A 24,745-nucleotide genomic window follows, 5' to 3' on the forward strand; every position below is an offset into this window, starting at 1 on the left:
TCAAATGCCAACAGTATTTCAATTCATACACAAAAAAGCAATGGATTTGAGAATGAAAGTTCCATCACAGTCTGATTTTGTAGGTTATGACTTTGGTCTAAACTAAATGCAGCCATCTTTACATTATCTGTGTAGTAAAAGGGAAGCACAGTTCTATAAATACTAAGACATAACTGCCTATCACATTTGTATTTAAATAAATCTCATTCTGATGTTCTTAAAGATGGTTATATAAAATAGTGAAAAGATCCTTTAAAACATCCTACTATCTGATTTTTCTATCCAAACAAACATTTTCCATACAAAATATAAGACTGATAAAAAGCAAGCTTTCTTGGGGCACCTGGGTGGTTCAGTCAGTTGAGCATCCGACTCTTGGTTTCCGCTCAGGTCATGGTCTCACGGTTCATGGGTTCGAGCCCCATGCTGGGCTCTGTGTGCTGACAGCATGGAGCCTGCTTGGGATTCTCTCTCACTCTCTCTCTCTCTCTCTGTCCCTCCCCTGCTCATGCTGTGTGCTGGTTTTCTCTCTCTCTCTCTCTCAAAATTAAAAAAAAAAAACTTAAAAGAGTTATTATTTAAAAAAAAGCAAGCTTCTCTTAAAACTTGCTGATTATACCTAGGGCAGAGAATAATGCCAAATGGCTATAAATTTGCAGACACAGACACTTGAAAGCTGCCCTACAAGGCTGATCTGTGAGGTGAAAAGTCTGGGCAAGTAAATATGCTTGAGGAGAAGGAATGGTAAGTAGGGGGAAAAACTAACTCTGGGTTAAGGGTGTCAAGTTGAGACATCTGATGGGGAGATGGGCATATAAGGTAATGGTAGATGCAATGGCAATAAGGGGTGGGTTAGGAGCAAAGGTACCAGTTTGCAGGAAGGAATCTGAGACCTAGCTAGGGAGGGGGTGAGTTATGGCTGGGTCCTCAAAGCACATGAAAATTCATATTTCAGTGACTCTACCCATGGCTGAAAGAATCAGTTCTTTGTTCAGCATTTTAAAGGGGGAAATTATGGGTTATGTTATTTGCAAATATGGTAACTTTTAAAGTTCTCAAGACACACCCTTCACAACTCTTATAGGTTGGCTAGTTGCCTAGTACACAGTAGAAACTCAGGTAGGTATCAGTCATGCAAAAGAATAAATAGATGGTGAACCTCTCTGGTTAGGAATAATTTCTTTAAATTTAAAAGAGATTGACTTTTAATTTATGCCAGGTTTGAAGAAAGAATCGTTCAGCCTCAAGTAAACTTTAAAAAAAATTTTTTTTGAATGAGCACAAGTGGGGGAGGTGCAGAAAGAGAGTGGGGACAGAGGATCTGAAGCGGGCTCCATGCTGAAAGCAGCGAGCTGGATGTGGGGCTCAAATTCGTGAACTATGAGATCATGACCTGCACCGCAGTTAGATGCTCAACCAACTGAGCCACCCAGGTGCACCTCAAATAAACTTTTAAAATAAGACAAGTAAAAGTTTCCTAAAATGGAGTCTGACTTAAATGGTAGGTTTAAGTAGCAACTGACTCCTAGCCACCCCGCTCACTATAAGGCAACGACTGGCCAAGTTCTCTTCAACCTACAACCTAACTGGCTCCTAACTGGCAGAAATAAATTTAGGATGGAAACTCTTGTAATCAGCTTTAGGATAGGGTCAACTTTAATGCAGGTCAAAACTTAGATTAAGTTCTAGGGAAAAATAACTATCAATCTCAATCTACTGGGTCAATGTAAACACTATGATCAATAATAAAAATTCTTAAATTGAAAAGTTGACAAGAATTTGATAGCAGCTTTAAGTATGGTCATATCAAAGGACTAGTATCATCGGTATCAGATGTCTCACTACACTTTGGCAATTGTCAGTACTGGTGTACCTTTTGCATACTATGATGAAATGATCAAAACTTACTCAGACGATACTAAAAACTACAGAAATCAATGTACTTACTGCTTGTTATACAGCATACTTCCAATGAGCATCCAAACACATCACACACCCCAATAATTCTAAAATCTTACTAGATACAGTATGAGCTCCTCCACCCATTCCAGGAAATTTGAATCCAAATCCCAAAGTTAAACCACCAAATGCTCCATTTGAAGTTGTTGGGGAAACAACTGCAGAAAAGAACATAAAGATTACCTATTACACCTTAATTTAAAAACAGTGAGTAATTTATTTAGGGTCTTTTTCATCTGAAGTGTCCTTTACAAACTTTTGGCTAAACTCCAAAAACCTGTGGCTAATCCATTTACAAGAAATGTTCAGAAAAGGCAAATCTATGGAGACATAAAATAGATTAGTTATCTGGGGCTGAGAGACCTTATTTGGATGATAGAAATGTTCTAAAACTGGATTACAGTTTTAGTGGTAGTTACACAATTCAGTAATCTTATTAAAATCACTGATTTGCATGCTTAAAATAAGTTAATTTTATATGTAAGTTTTACCTCATTAAAGTTAACTTTACAAACACTATGGTAGAGCTTTCTTTTCATTTTGTAGGCAAGGACATCAAAGACAGGAATGAAAACAAGCCTGTCAAAGGTCAGAGGGCAAGTCTCTGATTGAAAATCAAATTCATGCAACAACTATAAGTTCTAACCTCAGACATGGTCTTATTCACAAAATCTATCGTAGTGGAGAAGGATATTGCTTACACATATCAAAACGCTTCCAGAATCCCAGTCATGTCTCAAAAGTGGAAGTCTACTTGGTAGAAAATACAACTCAGGTGGTAACCAGCAATTTTAACTAATGTTTACCTATGCCAACTTCACAAGAGGGTAGGGATGGCAGACCACTATTTTTCACCCTGAAGTAGGCATGAGCATTTCCTGGCAAGTTTTATTCCTAGGAATGGCCACAATCTTCCTATAACAGGGCTGCGGGGGAGGGAGGTGGGGGATGGAGGGCTTATTACAGCTAGGGTTACAATAACAAAGTCTAATGATAAATGTCATGGCACTGTGAATATATCTTGAAAGCAGAGTCAGTTTATATGGACCTGTAAAAAAAGAATTACTGAACATTTGTTGTTACTGTACTAATGGAAGATACATAGCAAAGAAGTTGGGGTTACAAGATAAATAATATCCCACTTCTCAGCTCTACACATCCAGATGTTCCTCTTCAAGGAGAGAAGCCACAAGACATCACACGGTGTCAATTAAAACCCCAAACTGGTCCTTTTGTCATCCATCACTTCTGATAGGTAAAGTGTAAGGACCACAAAACTGGTCTATCTGCAAGAATACATTATAGCAAAACTCCAACATTCATTTCCCATTTTATCTTATTCACATGGATAATAAGACTTCTTCTCTTTCAGACATACTTGGCAAAACTCCCATCTTACTATTCCCATTAGCTTCAAGAAGTTGTTTCAAAACATTACAATGTTAATGAATTATATGCTTAAAATTATCACTTTAAGCTGGAATAATCATGTTAACATAAAATTCACAGCTAAAGCCATGACAACTGGGTTCTTAAGCAAAGCTACTATTGATATCAGCAGTTACAGATGGGTTCAAGCATAATGATAATTTACGAGATGCAAGAGATCCATAGCTTATATTGGCAAATTAAGCGAAGTTGCCTGATGCGAAATACCAGGCTTTTCTCTGCAACCAGTAACTTACATGAGAACCCAGAAGCAACAGTGGAGGTAGAAGCATCTGACACTGAAGTAAACAGCATGGTGCTTGAACGAGTAGTGGCGTCAGCAGTCGATGCTGAAGCCGAACCTAAAAATCAAAGTCATGAGCAGAAATATATGTCACTGAGCAATTTTTAAAAAGCAAAACACCATTATAACAAGGTTCATTTATATGGAGAAACTGAAACAGAGCAAGGAAAATCAGATACTCTGAAATCTAATAAATAAAACACAATAACACCCTGATTAAAAAAAGTAGTTTATTAGTAATACTGAGTACAGCCAGTCTTCTAGCACCATCATAACAAAGAAATTCCACTTTATGGAAGAGGGGGATCCTCCTCCAGAGCTGCAACATAAGAAGTCCTAGGGACCTATATTCCCCAGTGAAACAACCATAACTGGTAAAAAAGAAAAAAAAATAATAATAAAATGTTGAAATCTCGGCAAATTGTCCTACAGGTATACAGCAAATAAAGAACATTTACTCAAGAAAATCTGCTAAGACTCAGTAATACCAGTGAAAGTCTGGCATATGACCCACAATCCACTTCTCTCCACCCCATCCTCACCCTGAAGGAAGCCACACTCCAGGCAGGAGCTGCCAATAAGACTGGCCCAGACTCCCAAACAAGGGACAAAGCATTTCATTGGGGAGGGCAAGCAGCCAGCATATCACCTCCAACGCCGATTTAATGGGTTGAAGCAGATTTAATGGGCTGAAATTCTTGGCAAGTACAGCCAAGAGTAGAGGGACTCCCTTCCTTAGGTTAGCCCTCATTCATAGGGCAGAGGCTCTACACCAGGCACGTCAAGTTGAGAATACTGGAGCCCCATCACCCTTACCCTGACTGCTTTGCCCCAGCTCACTTGCAGGGCTGAGCTTCCACACCTGAAGAGATAAGCAAGATCAGAGAAAACTGTCACTGCACAGCGCCCAAAGCAATGTTTCAAAGATTTTGCCCAAGGGTAAAGGCGGCCCATAAAAAGAGAGTTCCCAAGCTATCCCCAAAAGAATTGACTTTATTTGAAAAAGAATGTGAGGAAATTCAAGCCAAAAGATTCTCTCTCAAAAAAAAAAAATTAATTAAGAGGAAGCAAGTACTTTCATGAGACCAAGATTTAGGCTGTAGACTAGTTAGTTTACCAGAGGTAACTAGGGAAAGAGAAGGTTGAAGAGGCCTCCTCCTGAGATCAGAAGAATTAATACTCATACATGCTACACCTTGGATGAATCTTGAAAATAGTAACCTAAGTGAAAGGAGCCAGACACAAAAGGCCACATAATGTATGATTCCATTTATATGAAATGTCCAGAATAGGCAAATCCATAGAGAGAAAGTAGACTAGTGGATGCCAAGAGCTGGGAGGAGGGGGTAATAAGGTCTGACTGCTAATGGGTACCCGGTTTGTTTTGGGGTGATGAAAATATTCTGGAATTACATAGTGGTAATGGTTGCACACTCAATGAATATATTTTAGAAACGTTGAATTGAATACTTTAAAAGGGTGAATTTTAAGATATGTGAATTATACTTCAATTATGCTATAAAAAAAGGATCCTCTCAATAGAAGCAGAAAAAGCATTTGAGAAAATCGAACACAGCTTCATGATGAAAAGGTTCAACAAACTAGGAAGAGAAGGGAATTTCTTTTTTTTTTTTTTTAATTTTTTTTTCAATGCTTATTTATTTTTAGGACAGAGAGAGACAGAGCATGAACGGGGGAAGGGCAGAGAGAGAGGGAGACACAGAATCGGAAACAGGCTCCAGGCTCCGAGCCATCAGCCCAGAGCCCGACGCGGGGCTCGAACTCACGGACCGCGAGATCGTGACCTGGCTGAAGTCGGACGCTTAACCGACTGCGCCACCCAGGCGCCCCGAAGGGAATTTCTTTAACATGATAAAGAGCATTCATGAAAAACCCACAGCTAATATCATATTTAATGGTGAGAGACTGCATACTTTCCCACTATCATGAAGAACAAACTAAGGATGTCTGCTCTTACCAACAATACATTGGAAGTTCTAGTCAGGACAATTAGGCAAGAAAACAAAATAAATGGCATCCAGATAAAAAAAAAAAAAAAAGAAATAGACCTATATCTATTTACAGGTGACATGATCATGATTACAGAAAATTCTAAAGGAGCCACAAACAAAATCTATTAGAACAATAAACAAGTTCAGCAAATCTGCAGGAATCAAGATCAACATAGAAAAATGAATTACAGGGGCACCTGGGTGGCTCAGTCGGTTAAGCATCTGACTTTGGCTCAGGTCATGATCTCATGGTTCATGAGTTCAAGCCCCATGTCAGGCTCTATGCTGCAGACAGCTCAGAGCCTGCAGCCTGTTTCAGATTCAGTGTCTCCCTTCTCTCTCTGCCCTCCCCCACTAACACTCTGTCTCTCTCTCTCAAAAATAAATAAACATTAAAAAAAATTTTTTAAAGAAAAATGAATTCCAATTCTATATACTAGCAATGAACAATCCACAAATGAAATTAAGAATGCAATTCCACTTATAATCACTCAAAAAATACTTAGGAACAAATCTAACAAAAGTACAAGACCTATACCCAGGAAAAGATAAAACATCATTGTAAGAAATTAAAGACATCCTAAATAAATGGAAAGATCTCAGGTTTGTGGATCAGAAGATTTAGTATCGTTAAGATGATGTAGTAGACAGAAAAATGGTCCCCAACCATAGCCACATCCTAATACCCAGGGCCTACAAACATATTACCTTACGTGACAAAAAGGTCTTTATAGATGTGATTAAGGTTTAGTACCTTGAGATAGGGAGATTATCCTGGATTATCCAGGTAAGCAAAATCTAATGACATAAATCCTTAAAAATAGAGATTATTTCCAGGCTGTGGGCAGTGGGAGATGTGACTACAAAAGAATGGTCAGAAAGATACAAAGTTGCTGATCCAAATGGCCATCTAACACATGAAAACAAATTCACTGTCATTAGTCATTGGGGAATTGAAAATCAAAACCACAATGAGATTCCACTTCAAATGGACTAAAATGGCTATAAATCAAAAAGTCAGATAAAATCAAGTGTCAGTGAGGATGAGGAGAAATTGGAAACCTCATACAATGCTGGTGGGAATGTAAAATGGTACAGCCACTCTGGAAAGCTGCCTCACACTTCTTCAATGTGTTAAGCATAGACTTACCATATGATCCAATAATTCCATTCCTAGGTACCTACACAAAAGAAATGAAAACATATATCCACACAAAAACATGTATGTGAATGTTCATAGCAGCATTTTTCATAATTGGCAAAATGTGGAAACAACACAAATGAACATCAACTGACGAATGGATGAACAAAATATGGTACATCCATACAATGGAATTTTATTTGGCCATAAAAAGGAAAAGGAGCACTGATAATATGCTAAAACATGGATGAGCCCTTAAAAATTTATGCTGAATAAAAGAAGCTAATCACAAAAGATCACATATTTTATGATTCCTTTTGTATGAAATGTCCAGAATAGGGGAATCTAGAGCCAGAAAGCAGATTAGTGGTTGTCAGGGACTGGCAGAAGGGAGGAATGGATCGTGTCTGCTCATGGGTATAGAGTTTCTTTAAAGGGTGATGAAAATATTCTAAAACTGCGGTAATGACTGCACAATGCAGTAAATATACGAAAAAGTAATCAATTGTACATTTTAAATGGGTAAATTACACAGCATGTGAATTAAATAATAATAAAACTGAAAAAATAATAAAAAAGAAGTCTGGGATAGTTTCAGAAAACAGATTACCTGCCTCTTGCTTTAAAATTTCAAATAAAAAATAAATAAAATAAAATTTCAAATAAAAAAGTATATAAAAAAATAAAGCTAGGGCGCCTGGTGGCTCAGTCGGTTAAGTGGCCGACTTCAGCTCAGGTCATGATCTTGCGGTCTGTGAGTTCGAGCCCTGCATCGATCGGGCTCTGTGCTGGCAGGCAGCTCAGAGCCTGGAGACTGCTTCTCTCTCTCTGACCCTCCCCTGCTTGCTCTCTGTCTCTCTCTCTCAAATATAATAAACATTAAAAAAATTAAGAAAAAATAAAGCTAAAGAAATTAAGTACATAAAGACACAAATGAAATTCACTGGTTAACCAAAAACAAAGTTTATCTTTTTCATCCTCATTCTAGATCATTGTACATGGCACATGGTAGTAAGTGCTCAATTAAAGCTTCTGCTGAACTGAACTCACTTTTTCCAGATTCCAATATACAATTACACACATTCTATTTCCTCTTCAAAAGGAGAAAGTACTCAATAAGTAATTGTACTTGAGTCTGTTGTTGCCTACATCCAACTGCTGAGCAACTTGTGGCAATATATAGCGTAAGATCCTGCTATCCAAAAGATCTAGCGCCTTTGAGGGTGAAGAGGACAGGCAGATGCTGGGGAGGAATTGGGAACATTACCACATACCTTTGACTATTTAAAATGTGTACTGTGGAAAATCCCCATGTTTCATTTAGAAGAAGCACGCATATAGTATACTTTTAAAGAGATGATCAATTTTACAGCAAAGGTGTTTTAATATTTATAATTCATTACCGACAGGTGAGGCTAAATTTTTATTATGAGCTTAATGGCTACTTTAATTTCCTCATTTGAAATTGCCCGTTCATGTCATCTACTCATTTTCTCATTAAGAGTACTGTCTTATTATTGAAGTGTGTATCAAGGCTATTTAGTCAAGTGTTGCAAAAATTTCCCAGCCCCAGTTTGTCATTTGTTTCTTGATTTTGTTTTTGTTTTTTATGTAGTCAAATATTTCCATCATGTTTTTTCCTTTATGGTTTATATCTCCATATTATGTTTCAAAAGGCTTTCCCTCTTAAACATATAAAAGGTGTTCAACCTCACTTTTATTTTTTATTTTATTTTTTATTTTTTCAATGTTTATTTATTTTTGAGAGAAAGAGAGAGAGAGAGAGAGAGAGAAAGAGAGAGAGAGAGACAGAGCATGAGCAGGGAAGGAGCAGAGAGAGAGGGAGACACAGAATCTGAAACAGGCTCCAGGCTCTGAGCTGTTATCACAGAGCCCGACGCTGGGCTTGAAGGAACTCACAAACCGTGAGATCATGACCCGAGCCGAAGCTGGATGCTCAACCGACTGAGCCACCCAGGCGCCCCATCAACTTCATTTTTAGGAGAAAATCACAAATTATAACTATTGAGAACAATTTCACCAGACAGATGGAAAGAAATTAAAAAAAAAAAAAAAAACCTAGTAATACACTCTGTTAAGGACACTGTGGACAAACAAGCAGCCTCTGAGGTTCCTAATGGGAGTGTAAATTGGTATAACCCCTATGGAAAACAATTGGCCAATTTTTTTGTGTTTTTGTTTTTTTAATTTTTTTAAATGTTTATTTATTTTTGAGAGACACAGAGAGACAGAGTGCAAGCAGGGGAAGGGCAGAGAGAGAGAGAAACATAGAACCCGAAGCAGGCTCAAGGCTGTGAGCTGTCAACACAGAGCCCCCCGTGGGGCTCAAACTCACAAACCATGAGATCATGACCCAAGCCGAAGTTGGATGCCTAACCAACTGAGCCACCCAGGTGCCCCAACAAGTGGCCAATGTTTTAAAAATTCCAAATGAATCTATCTTTTGAACCAATAATACTTCTTCTCAAAATTTATCTGCAAAGATGTACTTGCACACCTGTAAAATGACATGTAAAATGATAGCCATTTCATCCACTGTATTAGCAAATGAAGAAACAACCTAAATGCCCATCAGCAAGGGACTAAATAAATTATAGCACATCTAGACAATGGAATTCTATGATGCTACAAAAAATACTGAGAGAGGAGCACCCTCAGTCAGTTAAGCATCTGCTTCTTGGTTTAGGCTCAGGTCCTGATCTCATGGTTTGTGAGTTTGAGCCCCACGTCAGGCTCTGTACTGACAGCACAGAATCTGCTTGTGATTCCCTCTCTCTCTCTCTCTCTCTCTGCCCCTCCCCAACGCGTGCATGTGCACTCTCTCTCTCTCTCTCTCTCTCTCTCAAAATAAATAAATAAAACTTAAAAAAAAATACTGAGGGAGCTATCCATATACTGATTGATGTGAAAAGATCCCCAAAATGTTTAAAGTAAGTTTATAAAGTTTATAAGTTTAAAAAGGAAGGCATAGAACACTGTGTATACTATCATTTATGTAGAAAAAATAAAGGTAGAAGGCTAAGAATATATTTTTTTATTTGCTAGCAAATCCATGAATAAATTCTGAAAGGATATATACAATTACAGTGGTCAGCTGAATCCAGGGAGTAGAGGAGGTGGGGGTAATACAGGGTAGATGGGCAACTATTTATAGTTTTCTTTTGGAACCATTTGCCTGAATATACTACATATTTTTAAATTATATATAAATAAAAGTCCTTTCCCCAACCCAAGAAATACTGTTTACATATTGTCATATTTATCTGCATTTTTTAAATGTTTATGATTTCATTTTCTACCTTTAATTCACCTAGTATTTCTTTTGGTTGATCTTGTTAAAAAAAAACCAACAACAAAATTCAACAGAGTAAATCTGAAGATCTAACTGACTTTATTAAATGATTCATGAATCGGGCAGTATCTCATCTAGCTCGTGGGAATTATACAAGATCACCTTCTTTTAGGGGGAAGAGCAGGGGATCTTATTATGCAGATGAGCTCATCTTCTTTTGGGGGATGTAGAGGGCCCAAGTGACAGATAACCTCACCAGTGCTTATCAGAAAATTCCTGACTGACCAGTTAAGACTTAATATTTCCGGGGGAGGTTGACACAGCAGTTAGATTAGGTATTAAGCCCTGGCTTATTGATTTGGGGTCTTAACCTAAGTGACACCATTTTGGACCTGTGGTTTTCTTTTCAACAATCTTTTTAGGCAAAAAATCCCCCAAATCACCTGGCTAGTCAGGTACTGCAATTCATTTACTCACTACCCCATCCTCTCTCCCCACAGATTTGAAAATGTCATCTTCATAGACCCAGATTTATTTCTATACTTTAAAATTTTTCACTAATTTTTCTATCACTGTTCCACAAGAAAATTTCAATTATAGCACTAGAAGTCATGTGCTTTTATATTACACAATGTTTTAAATTTACAGGAAGAGAATAAACTTAACATACATTTTCATGTATTTTCCTACATGTACTCCATCATTACTTTTCCTTAAAAAACAAAAGACTTGACTAGTCTCATGCATTTATTCCCCCATTTAAACTTTAGACTCTAGTCAAGTCCCTCTTTCCTTTCCCTCTCTCCAAATTTCTATTTAAAAAAAGCCCAATTTGGGAGTCATTTGTCCCCCACCACAGGAAACCACAACATCATTATAGTTTCAACCTATTCCAGAAAGGTGACCTTTTAAAAATCAATCTGAAATTTCCTGATCAGTACTAGGGAGGTAATCTGCATGATAAAACAAACAAGCAAACAAAAAAACCCTGCTGTTCCCTTGCAGACAAAAGACACGCAGCCAGAAACAATCCTTTCTTTTCTTTTGCTAATAACTTCTTGCCCCACCCTCCTTCCCATAAAAACCTTCCATTTTGTATAATTTCTTGAAAAATCTCTCTACTTGCTAGATGGGATGTTGCCCAATTCATGAATCGCTTAAAATGCCAATTACCTCTTCAAATTTTACTCGGTTGAGTTTTGTTTTTTAACAATTCCCATTGTGGTTTTATAAGAATTACATTAAATGTGTAGGTTAATTTGGAGATACATGACATTTTTATATATCGAGTCCGTGCATTCAGTGGGTCTCTTCACTTATTCATGTCTTCTATTATATTCCTCAGTAGAATTTTGGAGTTATCTTCAAATAGGTCATGCACATTTCAAATGTTTATTGCTGGACATTTTGAATTTTTGGTTGAAATTGTTAATGGGACCTTTTCCCATTAAATGTATTTCCCAACTACTATTGCTTAAACATGGGAACACTATTGAGTTTTGTATTTACACCTGGCCATATTACTGAAACTTCTTCACTAGTACTAATTTAAATTGCACTTGATATATGCCAATATTTAAAAATCCTAATCTTTTGTCTCAGGCACTGGCATAATTTCAGGGCCTGACCTTAAATCACATACCCAGAGGTAACTAAGGAAGAAAATACTGTCTAATATGATTTGCTTTTAAGTTATAGGAGTCCTACTCTTAAATAAAAAAGGATTTAAGACAGTCTTATTTTCCTAATCATAGAACTAGATCAGGGTTTTTCAATGTGGCATCACTGACATTTGGGGCCAGGTAATTCTTCACTGTGGAAGACTAGCCCATGCTGAGATATAATAAGAAATGTACAGAGGTGCCTGGGTGGCTCTGTTGGTTGAGCATCTAACTCTCGATTTCAGGTCAGGTCATGATCTGTTGGTTGGAGCCCTGCATCAGGCTCTGTGCTGACAGCACTGAGCCTGCTTGGGATTCTCCTCTCTCTGCGCTGCATCCCCCACCCCTATCCCTGCTCACGTGCTCTCTCAAAATAAATTAAATAAACATTTTTTTAAAAAAAGAAATGTACATTTGGTCTGTGTCCCCTTTCCTGGACAGATCCTAAAACCCTTGTAATTTCCTAAGTGATAAAAGTGATAGAAACATCTTTCATTATAATATTTGGTTTTTGTCCCCAGTTCATGAAATAGCTCCAGAAGTAATATAGGTGAAAGGACCCCCTGGTTATTTATTACCAGGCCTATACAACTACACTTGATCTACATTAATGAGGTGAACTTTATTTTTATCTTTTAATGTTTATTTATTTTTGAGAGAGACGAAGTGTGAGTGGGGGAGGAGCAGAAAGAGAGGGAGGCACAGAATCGTAAGGAGGATCCAGGCTCTGAGTTGTCAGCACAGAGCCCGACGCTGGGCTCAGACCCACGAACTCTGAGATCATGACCTGAGTTGAAGTCAGATGCTAAATCAACTGAACCACCCAGGTGCCCCTTAATGAGGTGAACTTTAAAGAGCCCTTAATGATGAGCAGCTGGTTGCCAGAGAAACCAACCGACTGCAGCGTTAGAACTTTTACTTTTACGCCACCTTCTCACCTCTGGAAATGGGAGGGGCTGAAGATGGAGTTCAATCATCATTGGCTGATTATTGAATCAATCACGCCTACATAATAGAACCTCCATTGAAACCCTAAATGAAGGGGTATGGAGATATTCCAAGTTAGTGAACACATGGAGGTTGCTAAAAGGGTGACAACACCTGGAGAAGACAAGGAAGATCTGGGCCTCCCCCCCCATACCTTCCCCTATTTCCTATGTTGTATCATTTATAATAAACCAGTAGCTGTAAGTAAAGTGTTTTCCAGTGTTCTGTGAGCTGTTCTAGCAAATTATCAACCCAAGGAGGGAGTCATGGGAATCCCCAACTTCTGGGCAGTAGGTCAGAAGTACACGTGACAACCTAGGACTCACAATTGGTATCTGAAGTAGTGGTCAGTTCCGTGGGACTAAGCCCTTGAAATATTTGGTCTGTGGTAACTCCAGGTAATGAGGATCATAACTGAATGTAGGGAACCCAGCTGGTGTCCAGAGAGTTGGAGAATTCGTTGGTGTGGGAAGAACCCCACCCCCCCCCCCATATTTGGTGTCAGAAGTGTTGAGTGTAGGGGACACGAGATTTTCTTTTATGTGCACTGCAGGATATTTTGCAGTGTGACTCTGAATAAAGGAAACTTCATTTAAAATGGGGTTAGGAGGCCAGAAGAGGGAGCTCTCACACCATACCACTTGCAGCCCTTTGCAGGCCCAATAGGAAAAAGACTGTTTTACTAAGCCAGCAGAAGGAAGATCTTCTCCTTGCTTGGCAACAGCCCAGCCAATGAGAGACTGTCACAACACAGCCAAAGAAAAGCCACTACACTTCAAACACCCAATTTACTCCAGTGGACTTCTTGTTTACAACAGTCCCTCCCAACTCCCCCCTTTTCTCTAAAACAGCTTTTTTCTCCTTTGTTCTCCAGACTTGCCTATGGTTTTGCTGTAGCTTGCTTGTCCCAAATTGCAATTCCTCCTCTATTCAAACAAACCCATTTTGCTAGCAAAAAAACTGGCTCTTTTATTTTCAAGGTCAATCAAGGTCAAAAGCAGCATCCCCGGGCTCTACCCACTAGATGCCAGTAGTACCTCCCCAGTCTCAACAGCCAAAAATGTCTTCAGGCATTGCTAAATATCCACTAGGAGAGGGGACAAGTCATCTCCAGCTGAGAACCACTGGACTAGAGGAAGGGTTCAATATAATTTTCTCCATCCAGTGCTATAAGGATACCCAAACCAGCCTTAATTCCTTGATATTTAAGAAACATAAGAAAATGCCAACTATTTTAACAAGTTGTTGGCCATAGAAAATAGCCAAGAATGTTTTCAACAGAATTGGGAAAGGTAGACTTACGCTACAAGATAGTGGGGCCTGCTACGATAACTAAAATGGTGATATTAGAACAATAAAGGGCAAATCAATAGAACAGAATAGGAAGTCCAGAAGCAGAACTAATCGTATATAATAATTTGCTGTATGTGGAAGTCAGCATCTCAAATCAATAGGAAAAGAATGGCTATTTAATGAAGTATAATGGTTGAACTCACTAATCACTTAGAAAAAAATAAGATTCCTAAAAATATAAACTGTAATAAAACTACAAAATTTAAGGATCTTGAGGCGGAAAAGGCCTATTTGTCCAGAGAGAGAAACTCAGAAGAATAAGAGATGTGACAATATAAAAATTAAATTCTTTGGGACTTCCTTTCCAGGAAAATGGGATGCAGGTCCTTTTCCTTACTCAAGTAAAAACCACTTATTCAACTAAATATTATATATAAAACAAACATAAGAAGACCCTAAAAAGTGGTGAGAAGAAGGCAAACCAGAAAAGGATCCTGAGACCCAAGGAATGATATGATGGTGAGTTCCACAAGTTTTCTTTTTGCCTTGTATTTCCCAGGCTTGGAGTTGAATAGGCTAGCAGCCCAGAAATACCAATGGATATAGACCACTCCCCACTCCCCACATAAAAGCCCCAATAAAAGCCTGCTCTGTAGACGAAAGACAAGGAAAGGGGCAGACTAATAAGACAGAAATCTTTTAGACAATAACCACTCTAGTATAACCAAACGCCACATAAAAAACTGTGGCCCTACTTCCTACCTATCCTAGCAAACACTAAGTGAGGAGCCTAAACTTCTACCCATGTGAGACTGTAATGAGGTGTCCCAATAGCTGTGTCAGAATGGTATTAGAGAAGGTCAAGTAGGGAGCCAGGTTCTTCATCTCTGCCAGCAGTTTGTGAACCCTCTCCTCACAGTGACGTGGCAGGATGTTCCACCATTGCCCACCAGTAATTAGGAGACCCCTGCCTTGGGCAGCAATGGAGACCAACAGGGAAAATGAAGTTTTACTCCTACCTTATGGTAACGAAGCAGCACCCCTCTATTCCCCTGTTAGAGCAATGTCAAATAAAACCAGCTAAAGCAAAGAAAAAAAAAGCCTTAAATCAGATTCAGTGTCTCATAACATAATATGAAAATGTCCAGGTTTCAATTAAACACCCATCCTACCAAGAATGAGGAAGGTCTCAAACTGAATGAAAAATGACATTAGCAAGATGACAGAAACGTTAGAATTAATGATCAAAGATTTGAAAGCATCCGTGATAAAAATGCATCAACAAGAAATTATAAACACACTTGAAACATGAGAAAAAATAGCCTTACCCAAGAGAAAGAAAGAAAAAGAAATGAAAATAAAACCTCAACAAATAAATAGAAGATATAAAGAACTGAACAGAAAATTGAGAACTGAAAAAGACAATAACCAAAACACAAACACAAACTTAAGCGGAAGGATTTGAGAGCAGACAGAGACAGGAACCAGTGAAATGGAGGCTAGGATGATAGAAGTCTACACCAAGACATATAAAATCACTACACTTCGGAAAACTAAAGACAAAAAAAGTCTTTAAAGCAGCAAGAGAAAAACAGCATCTAATTTATAGGGGGAAACCTATTTAAATGATAGATTTCTCATCAGAAACCATGGAGGCAAGAGGGAAGTATAACTGTATTTTTCAAGTGCTGAAAGAAAATAACTGCCAACCCAGAATCCAATCCTACAGCTAGTGAAAATATCCTCCAGGAATGAATAGGAAATGAAGATATTGAGAGGAAAACTCAAGAGAATTTGTTGCCAACAGACCACCTTAAATGAACAGCTACAGAAGTCTTCTAAACAGAAAGGAAATGACAACAGAAGGAATCTTGGAACTTCAGGAAGGAAGAAACAACAAATAGAGCAAAAATATGGGCAAATACAATTGGTTTTCCTGTTTGTTGTAAGTTTTAAAAATTATGTTTGATGGTTAAAAATTATAACCCGGCCTGATGTGGTTCTAAAAGTATGTAGATAGAATAATTTAAGACAATTACGTTACAAATAGGGGTGGGTTAAGGGACATACAGGGAGAAAGGTTTCTATACCTTGAACAGGTAAAATAACAATTAGACTATTATACATATATATGTACTACCTAGAGCAACCACTAAAAAATCTATACAAAGAGGAACTCTCAAAAATACTATAGTTGGGGCGCCTGGGTGGCTCAGTTAGTTCAGTGCCCCAATTCAGCTCAGGTCATGATGTCACGGTCCATGAGTTCGAGCCCCATGTCAGCCTCTGTGCTGACAGCTCAGAGCCTGGAGACTGCCTTGGATTTTGTGTCTCCCTCTCTCTCCACCACTCCCCTGCTCATGTTCTCTCTCTCTCTCTCAAAAATAAAATAAAACATTAAAAAAATACTTAAACTGAAATGGAATTCTACAACATGTTCAAGTAATCAATAGGAAGGCAGGAAACAGAAAACAGGAGAATGAAAAATACAAACAAAACAAAAAATAAAATGTCAGACTTAAGACCTAACATAGCAATAATTATGGAAAATGTAAACGGTCTAAATAAGCTGATTAAAAGTGAGACTGACAGAGGGTATTAAAAAACCATGACCGACCTGTATGTTGTCTATAAGAAACTCACTTCAAAAATAATGATAGTGGCAGGTTGAGAATAAAAAGATGGAAAAAAGATACTATACAACAATAAGTAGAAATGTATATATTATTATCAGATAAAGTAGACTTCAAAGGAAAAAAATTACCAGAAGGGCATAATTACATAATGATGTTACATAAAGAGCCAATCCCCCAATAAGTCTTAGCAATTGTATATATATGGACTAACAACAGAGCTTCAAAATATGTGAATCAAAAACTGATAAAAGTGAAAGAAGAAATAAACAAATCCACTATTCCAGTTAAAGACACACGCCTCTCTTACCAATTGATAGAACAACTAGACATAAAATCAGCAAGGATATAGAACTCATCAAAACCATTAACCATCAAAATCCAATTGTCCTTTATAGCACACTTCGCCCAACAAAACAGAATACACATTCTTTTCGAGTGCCCCTGGAACATCTACCAAGATAGATTTTGTAGGGGGCCATAAAACAAACTTCAACTAATTCAAAATAATAAAAATGATATAGTATATTCTCCAACTACAATGGAAAGGGACCAGAAATCAAAAACAGAAAACAACAGGAAAATCTCCAAACATTTGTAAACTAAACACATACTGAAATAACTCATGGGCCAAAGAGGAAGTCCCAACAAAAATAAGAATTACACCGAAGTAAATGAAAATGAAAATACACCCTACCAAAATTCATAGGATGTAGTTAAAGTAGTGCTAGCAGGGAAATTTATAGCAGTAAATGTACACATTAGAAAAGAAGATGTACGGCATGGTGACTGTAGTTAATACTGTATTGTATATTTGAAAGTTGCTAAGAGAGTAAATCTTTAAAGTTCTCATCACAAGAAAAAAAATTATAACTGTGTATGGTGATGGATGTTAATTTAATTAGACTTATTGTGGTGATCATTTCACGATATATACAAAGAGTGAATCATTATATTGTATACCTGAAACTAATATGTCAATTATATTTCAATTTTAAAAATTAAAATCAGAAGAAAAGTTTCTAATCAATCATCCATGTTCCCACCTGAAAACCTACTAAAAGAGCAAAATAAACCCAAAGCAAGCAGAAGAAAATAATAAAGAGCAAAAATCAATGAAATAGAAAACAAAAATAGAAAAAAAAATCAATGACACAGAGTTGATTCCTGAAACATCAATAAAATTAACAAACCTCTACTAAGATTAAAAAAAAAGGGGCACCTGGGTACTTCAGTCGATTAAGCATCTGACTCTTGATTTCAGCTCAGGTCATGATCTCACAGTTTTTGAGTTTGAATCCTGCATCAGGCTCCGCATTGACAGCTTGGGGCCTGCCTGGGATTCTCTCTCTCTGTTCCTCCCCCTGCTTGTGCTCTCTCTCTCAAAATAAATAAATAATCTTTTTTTAAAAAGAGATTGAAAATGAAAACAGAGAGAAGATACAAATTACCAATAGCAGTAGTGAAACAGCTTATCATGACACACCATGTGGACATCAAAAGAATAATACTATACCCACAAATTTGATAATTTCAAAGAAATGGACCAACTAAAAACACACAAACTACCACAAATCACTAATAAGAAATACATAATTTGAAATTCATAATTTTAAAACTCCTAAAAAACAAATCTCCAGGTCCAAATGGTTTCACTGGAGAATTCTACCAAATATTTAAAGAAGAATTTCTTTCAGAAAACAAAACAGGAGAAACACTTCCTGACCTAATTTATGAAGCCAGTATCATACCCTAACCAAAACCAGACAGACGATACAAAACAAGAAAACTGCACACCACTTTCTCTTATGAATATGAACGAATCGAAAAAATCAAACAAAATATAAGCAAATAGAATTCAGCAATATATGAAAGGATTATAGACCAGGACCAAGTGGGATTTATCCCAAGGATGCAAAGTTGGTATAATATTTGAAAAATCAATGTGATCCACATGACTGTATCAACTAATGAAGAAAAAGCATTTACAAAATTCAATACCCAGTTATGGTAAAAGTCTAAAAAAAATAGGAATAGATGGGAACATCTTCAACTTGAGGAAGGGCATCTACCAAAAACTACAGCTAACACCATACTTAATGAGAAACTAGATGTTTCTCCCTAAGATTGGGAAAAAGAAAGGATGCTTGCTCTCATCACTCTTATCCAATGTAATATTAGAACTTCTAGCTACTACACTAAAGCAAGAGGAAAAAACCTAGATAGGAAAGGAAGAAATGAAACTGTCCCTATTTTCAGATAACATGACTGTCTTGTCTGTGTAGATAATCCTAAGAAATCTACAAAAAAACTTCCTAGAATAAGTGAGCTCAGCAAGGTCAGAGGATATAAGATAAACATACGAAATCAATTGTATTTCTACATACCAGCAATAAACAAGTCAATGTGAAATTAAAAATACAGTACCATTTACAATCACTTTAAAAAAGAGAAATACTCAGGTATAAATCTAGCAATGAGAAAAAAATGCCCATTGGATAGCACTTCTGTCTTTTGTAAAACCCTATTATCCACTGACATTTCCCAAAGCCCTATGTAAAAAGGACCCATATAATACATTACTATTTTTGAATGCTTTTTTTTATCAGACTATAAAAGACATGAACAGATTGGATATACATATGACAAATAAGCACAGGAAAAGATGTTCAACATCATTAGCCCTTAGGGAAATAGAAATTAAAACCATAATGTAATATCACTATTTGCGAAAAGAGCTAAAATGAAAAATAGTGATAATACCAAATGATAGTGAAGAGCAGAGAAACTGGATCACACATACTTGCTGAGGGGCATGTAAAATGGTATGGCCATTCTAGAAAACAGTTTGACACTTTCTTATAAGACTGAATATACAACTACCATACGATCTAGCGATTGTACTCCTGGGCATTTAGCCAAGAGAAATGAAGACTTATGTTCACACACACAAAAACCCTATACATAAATGTTCAGAGCAGCTTTACTCATTACAGCCAAAAAGCAGAAATAACAGATATCCACCCCTGGGCAAATAGTTACACAAACTGCTGTACGTCCATATCATGGAATAGTATACAGCAATAAAAATAACTGATACACACACCAATCTGGATGCATCTATAGAAAATTAAGCTGGGTGAAAAGAGCCATCCCTAAAATATTTCATTGTATGATTCCCCATTTATACAGAATTTTTGAAATGACAAAATTATAGCAACGGTTGCTTTGAAATGGCAAAATGAAGGATCCTTGTGGTGACAGGACTAGTCCATACCTTGACTGTCAGTATCAACATCCTGGTTGTGATAATGTATGATAGCTATGCAAGATGTTACCACTAGGAGAAAATGGACAAAGGGTATGTGGAATCTCTATGACTCCTTACAACTGCATGAGAATCTACAATTATGGCAAAATAAAACACTTAATTTAAAGAAATAAAATCTTTTAATATTTATAAAACACTAAGAAAAAAATGTAAACAAATTGGGAGAAATACTTCTTACACAAATATCAAAGGGTTAAGATACCACAACTACATTATCAACAAGAAAGATAAATACCATATTAGAAAACTGAGCAAAAGGTACAATAAATTTATTCCCTCTCTCTCTCACACACACACACATAAATGCAATTACTCAATAAATAATTCAAAAAGAAGTCATCCTTGTTAGTAATTAAAGAAATGTAAATCAAGATAATGGTAATATTATTTCCACTGTTAAGCTACCAAATTAAAAAAACAAACACACAAACTAGTTTCACTGTTGTTTTTATGAAAATCTGCATTTCTCTGCAGTGTTACGTATGTTGGCTATTATCCTTTTTGTGTGTTTGTTTTTTTAATTTGGTAGCTTAACAGTGGAAATAATATTACCATTATCTCGATTTACATTTCTTTAATTACTAACAAGGATGACTTCTTTTTGAATTATTTATTGAGTAATTGCATTTATGTGTGTGTGTGAGAGAGAGAGAGTGAATAAATTCATAAATTCAGAGCCATATAAGAGCCATCCCTAAAATATCTAGGCATTCACCTATATGGACTTCTAGGCATTCTAGGCATTTCACCTATATGGACTTCTTGAATCCCCACAACCCTATGAGGTAAGTGCTGAGCACTTATAGATGAGCAAACCAACCAGTGAGAAGTTAAAATAACTTGCCAAGGTCAAAGAACTAGTAATGAACAGAACCAAAACTCAAAAAATTTATTTCATACATTTTGAAAATAACAGATATGTATTATTTCTAATACCAAAAATTCATTTGTATAAAATTAATGATGTCCCCCAAGGTAGTGACCAAATATTCTAGCACCATAATTATTTTAATGTTCCACTTCATCTCTTTATGTACTACCATGCCATACCAAACAATCAAAATTGGTATTATCACTACTACAAATTATAGATAAGTTATATATTTCTATGTATCTATAATTTAAAAAATATTTTTCCTTTTTGGTTGTTCCCAAAAAGCTCTGAAATTATTACTATAAATATCTAATTTAATAAAATGTGCTATAAAGTAAAATATATTAATATCTCAGTGTATTTCCCAAGTTCTCAAATATTTACATTTACAATAAAACCAAGTTTATATGGTTTATAAACCAGAACTCCTTATTAACTGTATTTTGGCTTAGCAAGACCCTAAATTCCTTCTCATTAATGTTCAATAAAGGTTAAATGTATTTTACTGAATCTTAATTATTTGGAAACTGGTAATCCACACAAAATATTTTACCATTCCCTAACCATGCCACAGAACTGACGTTGCATTATTATTTCAATATTCTCTAAACTTTTACGTCACTCCAAAAGCATTTTCTTTCCTGTTCTATTGTACCTCTTGATAAGTTTCATTTCAAAAGTTTTATTTTCAAAATGGAAAACAACATATCAACAGACTGCAAATAAGAATATACTTGCTAAACACAAACATTAAACAATTGATCACAACTTTTCAGTATAATTCTCACTACTAAATGCAGATTTGTCTAGACTACTGGTTCCCAGAAGGTTGTAACATTTTCCAAAACAAACATTCCTTGGTTCTAAATCTAAAACTGCAACACCAGAAGGAGCAGTTTGGATTTAATTGCTATCACATTTATCAATAACACTAAACTCCAGCAAGAGAAGTGAGTAATATTTGGATTTGAACCAATCAAAAAAGAATCTCGGGGCACCTGGGTGGCTCAGTCGGTTAAGCCTCCAACTTTGGCTCAGGTCATGATGTCATGGTTCGTGGGTCCGAGCCCCAAATCGGGGTCTGTGCTGACATCTCAGAGCCTGGAGCCTGCCTCAAATTCTGTGTCTCCCTCTCTCTCTGCCCCTCCCCCACTCGTGCTTGGTCTCTCTCTCTCTCTCTCTCTCTCTCTCTCAAAAATAAACATTAAAAAAAAGAATCTCAAAATCAATCTTTTTTTAAAAAAATTTATTTATTTTTGAGACAGAATAAGCTGGGGAGGGGCAGAGAAAGAGAGAAAGAGAGAGAGAGAGAGAGAGAGAGAGAGAGAAAGAGAGAATCCCAAGCAGGCTCTGCGCTGTCAGCACAGAGCCCCATGTGGGGCTCAATCTCATGATCCATGACCTGAGCTGAAATCAAGAGTCAGACACTTAACCAACTAAACCACCCAGGTGCCCCTGGAAATCAATCTTGAATACCGTGCTTCTCTGTTGGAGAGCGGAGTTCAAACCTTTCCTGCAGGCTCTCCACCAAGGCTGAAAGGAACAGTTGGTTGTGTAGCAACTGTTCTGCTAGATGCTGAGCAGTAGGAGTGAGGGGTAATCCTGCAAATGCTATTGGTTGAGCTGCATTCTCCATTGCTGAGACAGTATTGAAACTGGCCCTCCCAGTCTGAAGTGTACTTTCTTTCCACTGAGGAACAAGAACCCTGTGGCAGTTGCAGACTGAGCAGCAGAGGTGGTAGCAGAGCCGAAAGCAAAAGGCTGGATGCTGTCACCCAGTGTGAAGGAACACTGCTTGTTAAAGAATTAGTAAGAGTGCTGGTACCCAGCCCCAAAGCCCCTATAATCACTTGCAGGTTGTTGAAAGCAGGTGTTGCCCAGGTTTAATTTTGGTGCATTTACTCCAAACAGAAAAAGGAAAAAAATCACATAATAATTCTCTGGCACATTAAATGGTAGCTAGATAACATAGCTCCTGTCAAATTAGGTTTTAAGTATGAACAGTTTACGAGATTTTGTTCTACACGTTTTCATCTCACTACAGAAGGAAAGATAACCAAATATTACAAGTTATTACATGACTAACAGAATTGAGGAGATTTCTAGAGAGAATACCCCAGCTTTCATTGGACCACCACATGCTACTGAAAGAAATGGCTGGATCCATCTGGATTGACAGAAAAGGCACTAAAAGAATGCTCTCTTTAAAATTTTGAAATGCAGGAGGAAAGAATGTATACTCAAGGTCATTACAATGATCAATAGATAAAGATCGAGAGAGAGAGAGAGAGAGAGAGAGAGAGAGAGTTAATAAGCAAGTAGCCTAATTACAAGATGATATATGTCCAAAACTCAGTGGCTACCCCTCCTATGGCTCACATAAAATGAAGGGAAATCACAGATCAGAATTCAATGTGCCTTGTACCTTAAAATCTCAGATGGCTTCAATTTATAAGACTATCTTGGGAATGAGTGGCAGAATTCCAAATAGTTGACTTAGAAATGCTATACCATTTGTTTAGCCTTTCCATACTCTAAATGGTAAGTTTGTCTAATTGCCTGTGTAGCCACTAAAAGAATCAAACAGTACTGCTCTTACCCTACAGAAAACTCAGTTCCTTCTGGAGCAGACGTTGATATAAATGGTATACCAAAGCTGAATCCTTTAGTCTGTGGAGCTGGAGCTGCGTTGCTGAATGAGAACAGGCCAGTAGAAGATGTCCTTATTTATAACTGGTTGGGATGGAGTCCCAAACTTAAACCCTCTTGGACCAGGTGTAGAGAAAGTAAACCCTGTAGCTGAAGTAGTGGCTATTATCTGCAGAGCCCAAGGTGAACATACCTATACAGGTACCGGTTCCTCCAGAATTAAATAAACCCACTTCTGACTCCAAACCCTATATGGGGGTAAGAGAGGAATGGAAGAAAACCAACTTCAGAGATCTCAATGAGACCTTCAAGTCAAGATGGTGGATAGAAGCCACACAGGAATCACTCTCACATACTCCAAACTCCTAGAAATATCAGTTAAAAGGTACTTCATAAAAACACTTTCAAAAGTACAAAGCAGACTTTTTGAAGAAAGAAGGTAATTTTTCAGGTGCCAGATAGAGAAGGAATTCTTTTCTATAAGCAGAAGCTGAAGCTGCTTCATTAGCCCAAGTGGGAGACCTGAATGATATATGTGCCTTAACAGTTGTAAATAAGATGGATTATGGGTATGATCTGGGGCCACCAGGGTAAGGCTCCCCAATCAAGAGGCCTAATGAAGCTTCAATCTGGGAAAGAGATTTAAGGAAATGGAAAAGGTGATGGGAACATGCAGAAACCCCAAGCAGGTAAAGAAGATATCCATAGATGGCTTAAATTCAATTTGCCTTTATGGAGTAGAAACTTTAAGCTAAAATGCTAACATAAAAACTGATTAGGAGTTCATGAAACCTTCAGGATCCAAGTAGGTTGCTCATGTCCTCAGGAAAGAGGTGTCCCCACTTCCTAGGTCACATAGGGTCAGAAAAAGCCCCCAGAAAATTAACTCCTAGACAAGAATTATAAAACATCCAAGAAAGCAGTCTACAGACCTGAAAAAATGACAGAATTGTCATTCAAGGAATTAGAGATAATAAAGAAATATGAATGCCACATTAAAATATGTTTATAAAGAGCTCAAGAAACAAATAATATCCATAAAACAAACAAGTAAATGTGAAAAAGAACCAAGGAGAATCTAAGAAATGGTTATCACTATTAGAAATTAAAAGGTTCCTCAAAGTATGGAAAGAGCCCAAATGTCCATCAATGGATGAATA

The 24,745-nt window shown here is 37.2% G+C and overlaps 1 protein-coding gene across 2 annotated transcripts in view; it reads right to left on the reverse strand.

The window, feature by feature from the left end:
- Positions 1-24,745, reverse strand: part of NUP62CL (nucleoporin 62 C-terminal like) — a 79,870-nt gene that overhangs the window by 42,735 nt on the left and 12,390 nt on the right. For both annotated transcript variants that reach the window (XM_047845012.1, XM_047845011.1), the window contains exons 2-3: positions 3,645-3,749; positions 2,019-2,117 (exon numbers count right to left, since the gene is read on the reverse strand). In XM_047845012.1, coding sequence (XP_047700968.1) covers positions 2,019-2,117; positions 3,645-3,702 — 157 coding nt within the window. In that variant the 5' untranslated portion in view covers positions 3,703-3,749. The remainder of the gene's footprint in view (positions 1-2,018; positions 2,118-3,644; positions 3,750-24,745) is intronic.

This window comes from Prionailurus viverrinus, chromosome X, assembly GCF_022837055.1.
Source record: "Prionailurus viverrinus isolate Anna chromosome X, UM_Priviv_1.0, whole genome shotgun sequence".
Classification (NCBI taxonomy): domain Eukaryota; kingdom Metazoa; phylum Chordata; class Mammalia; order Carnivora; family Felidae; genus Prionailurus; species Prionailurus viverrinus.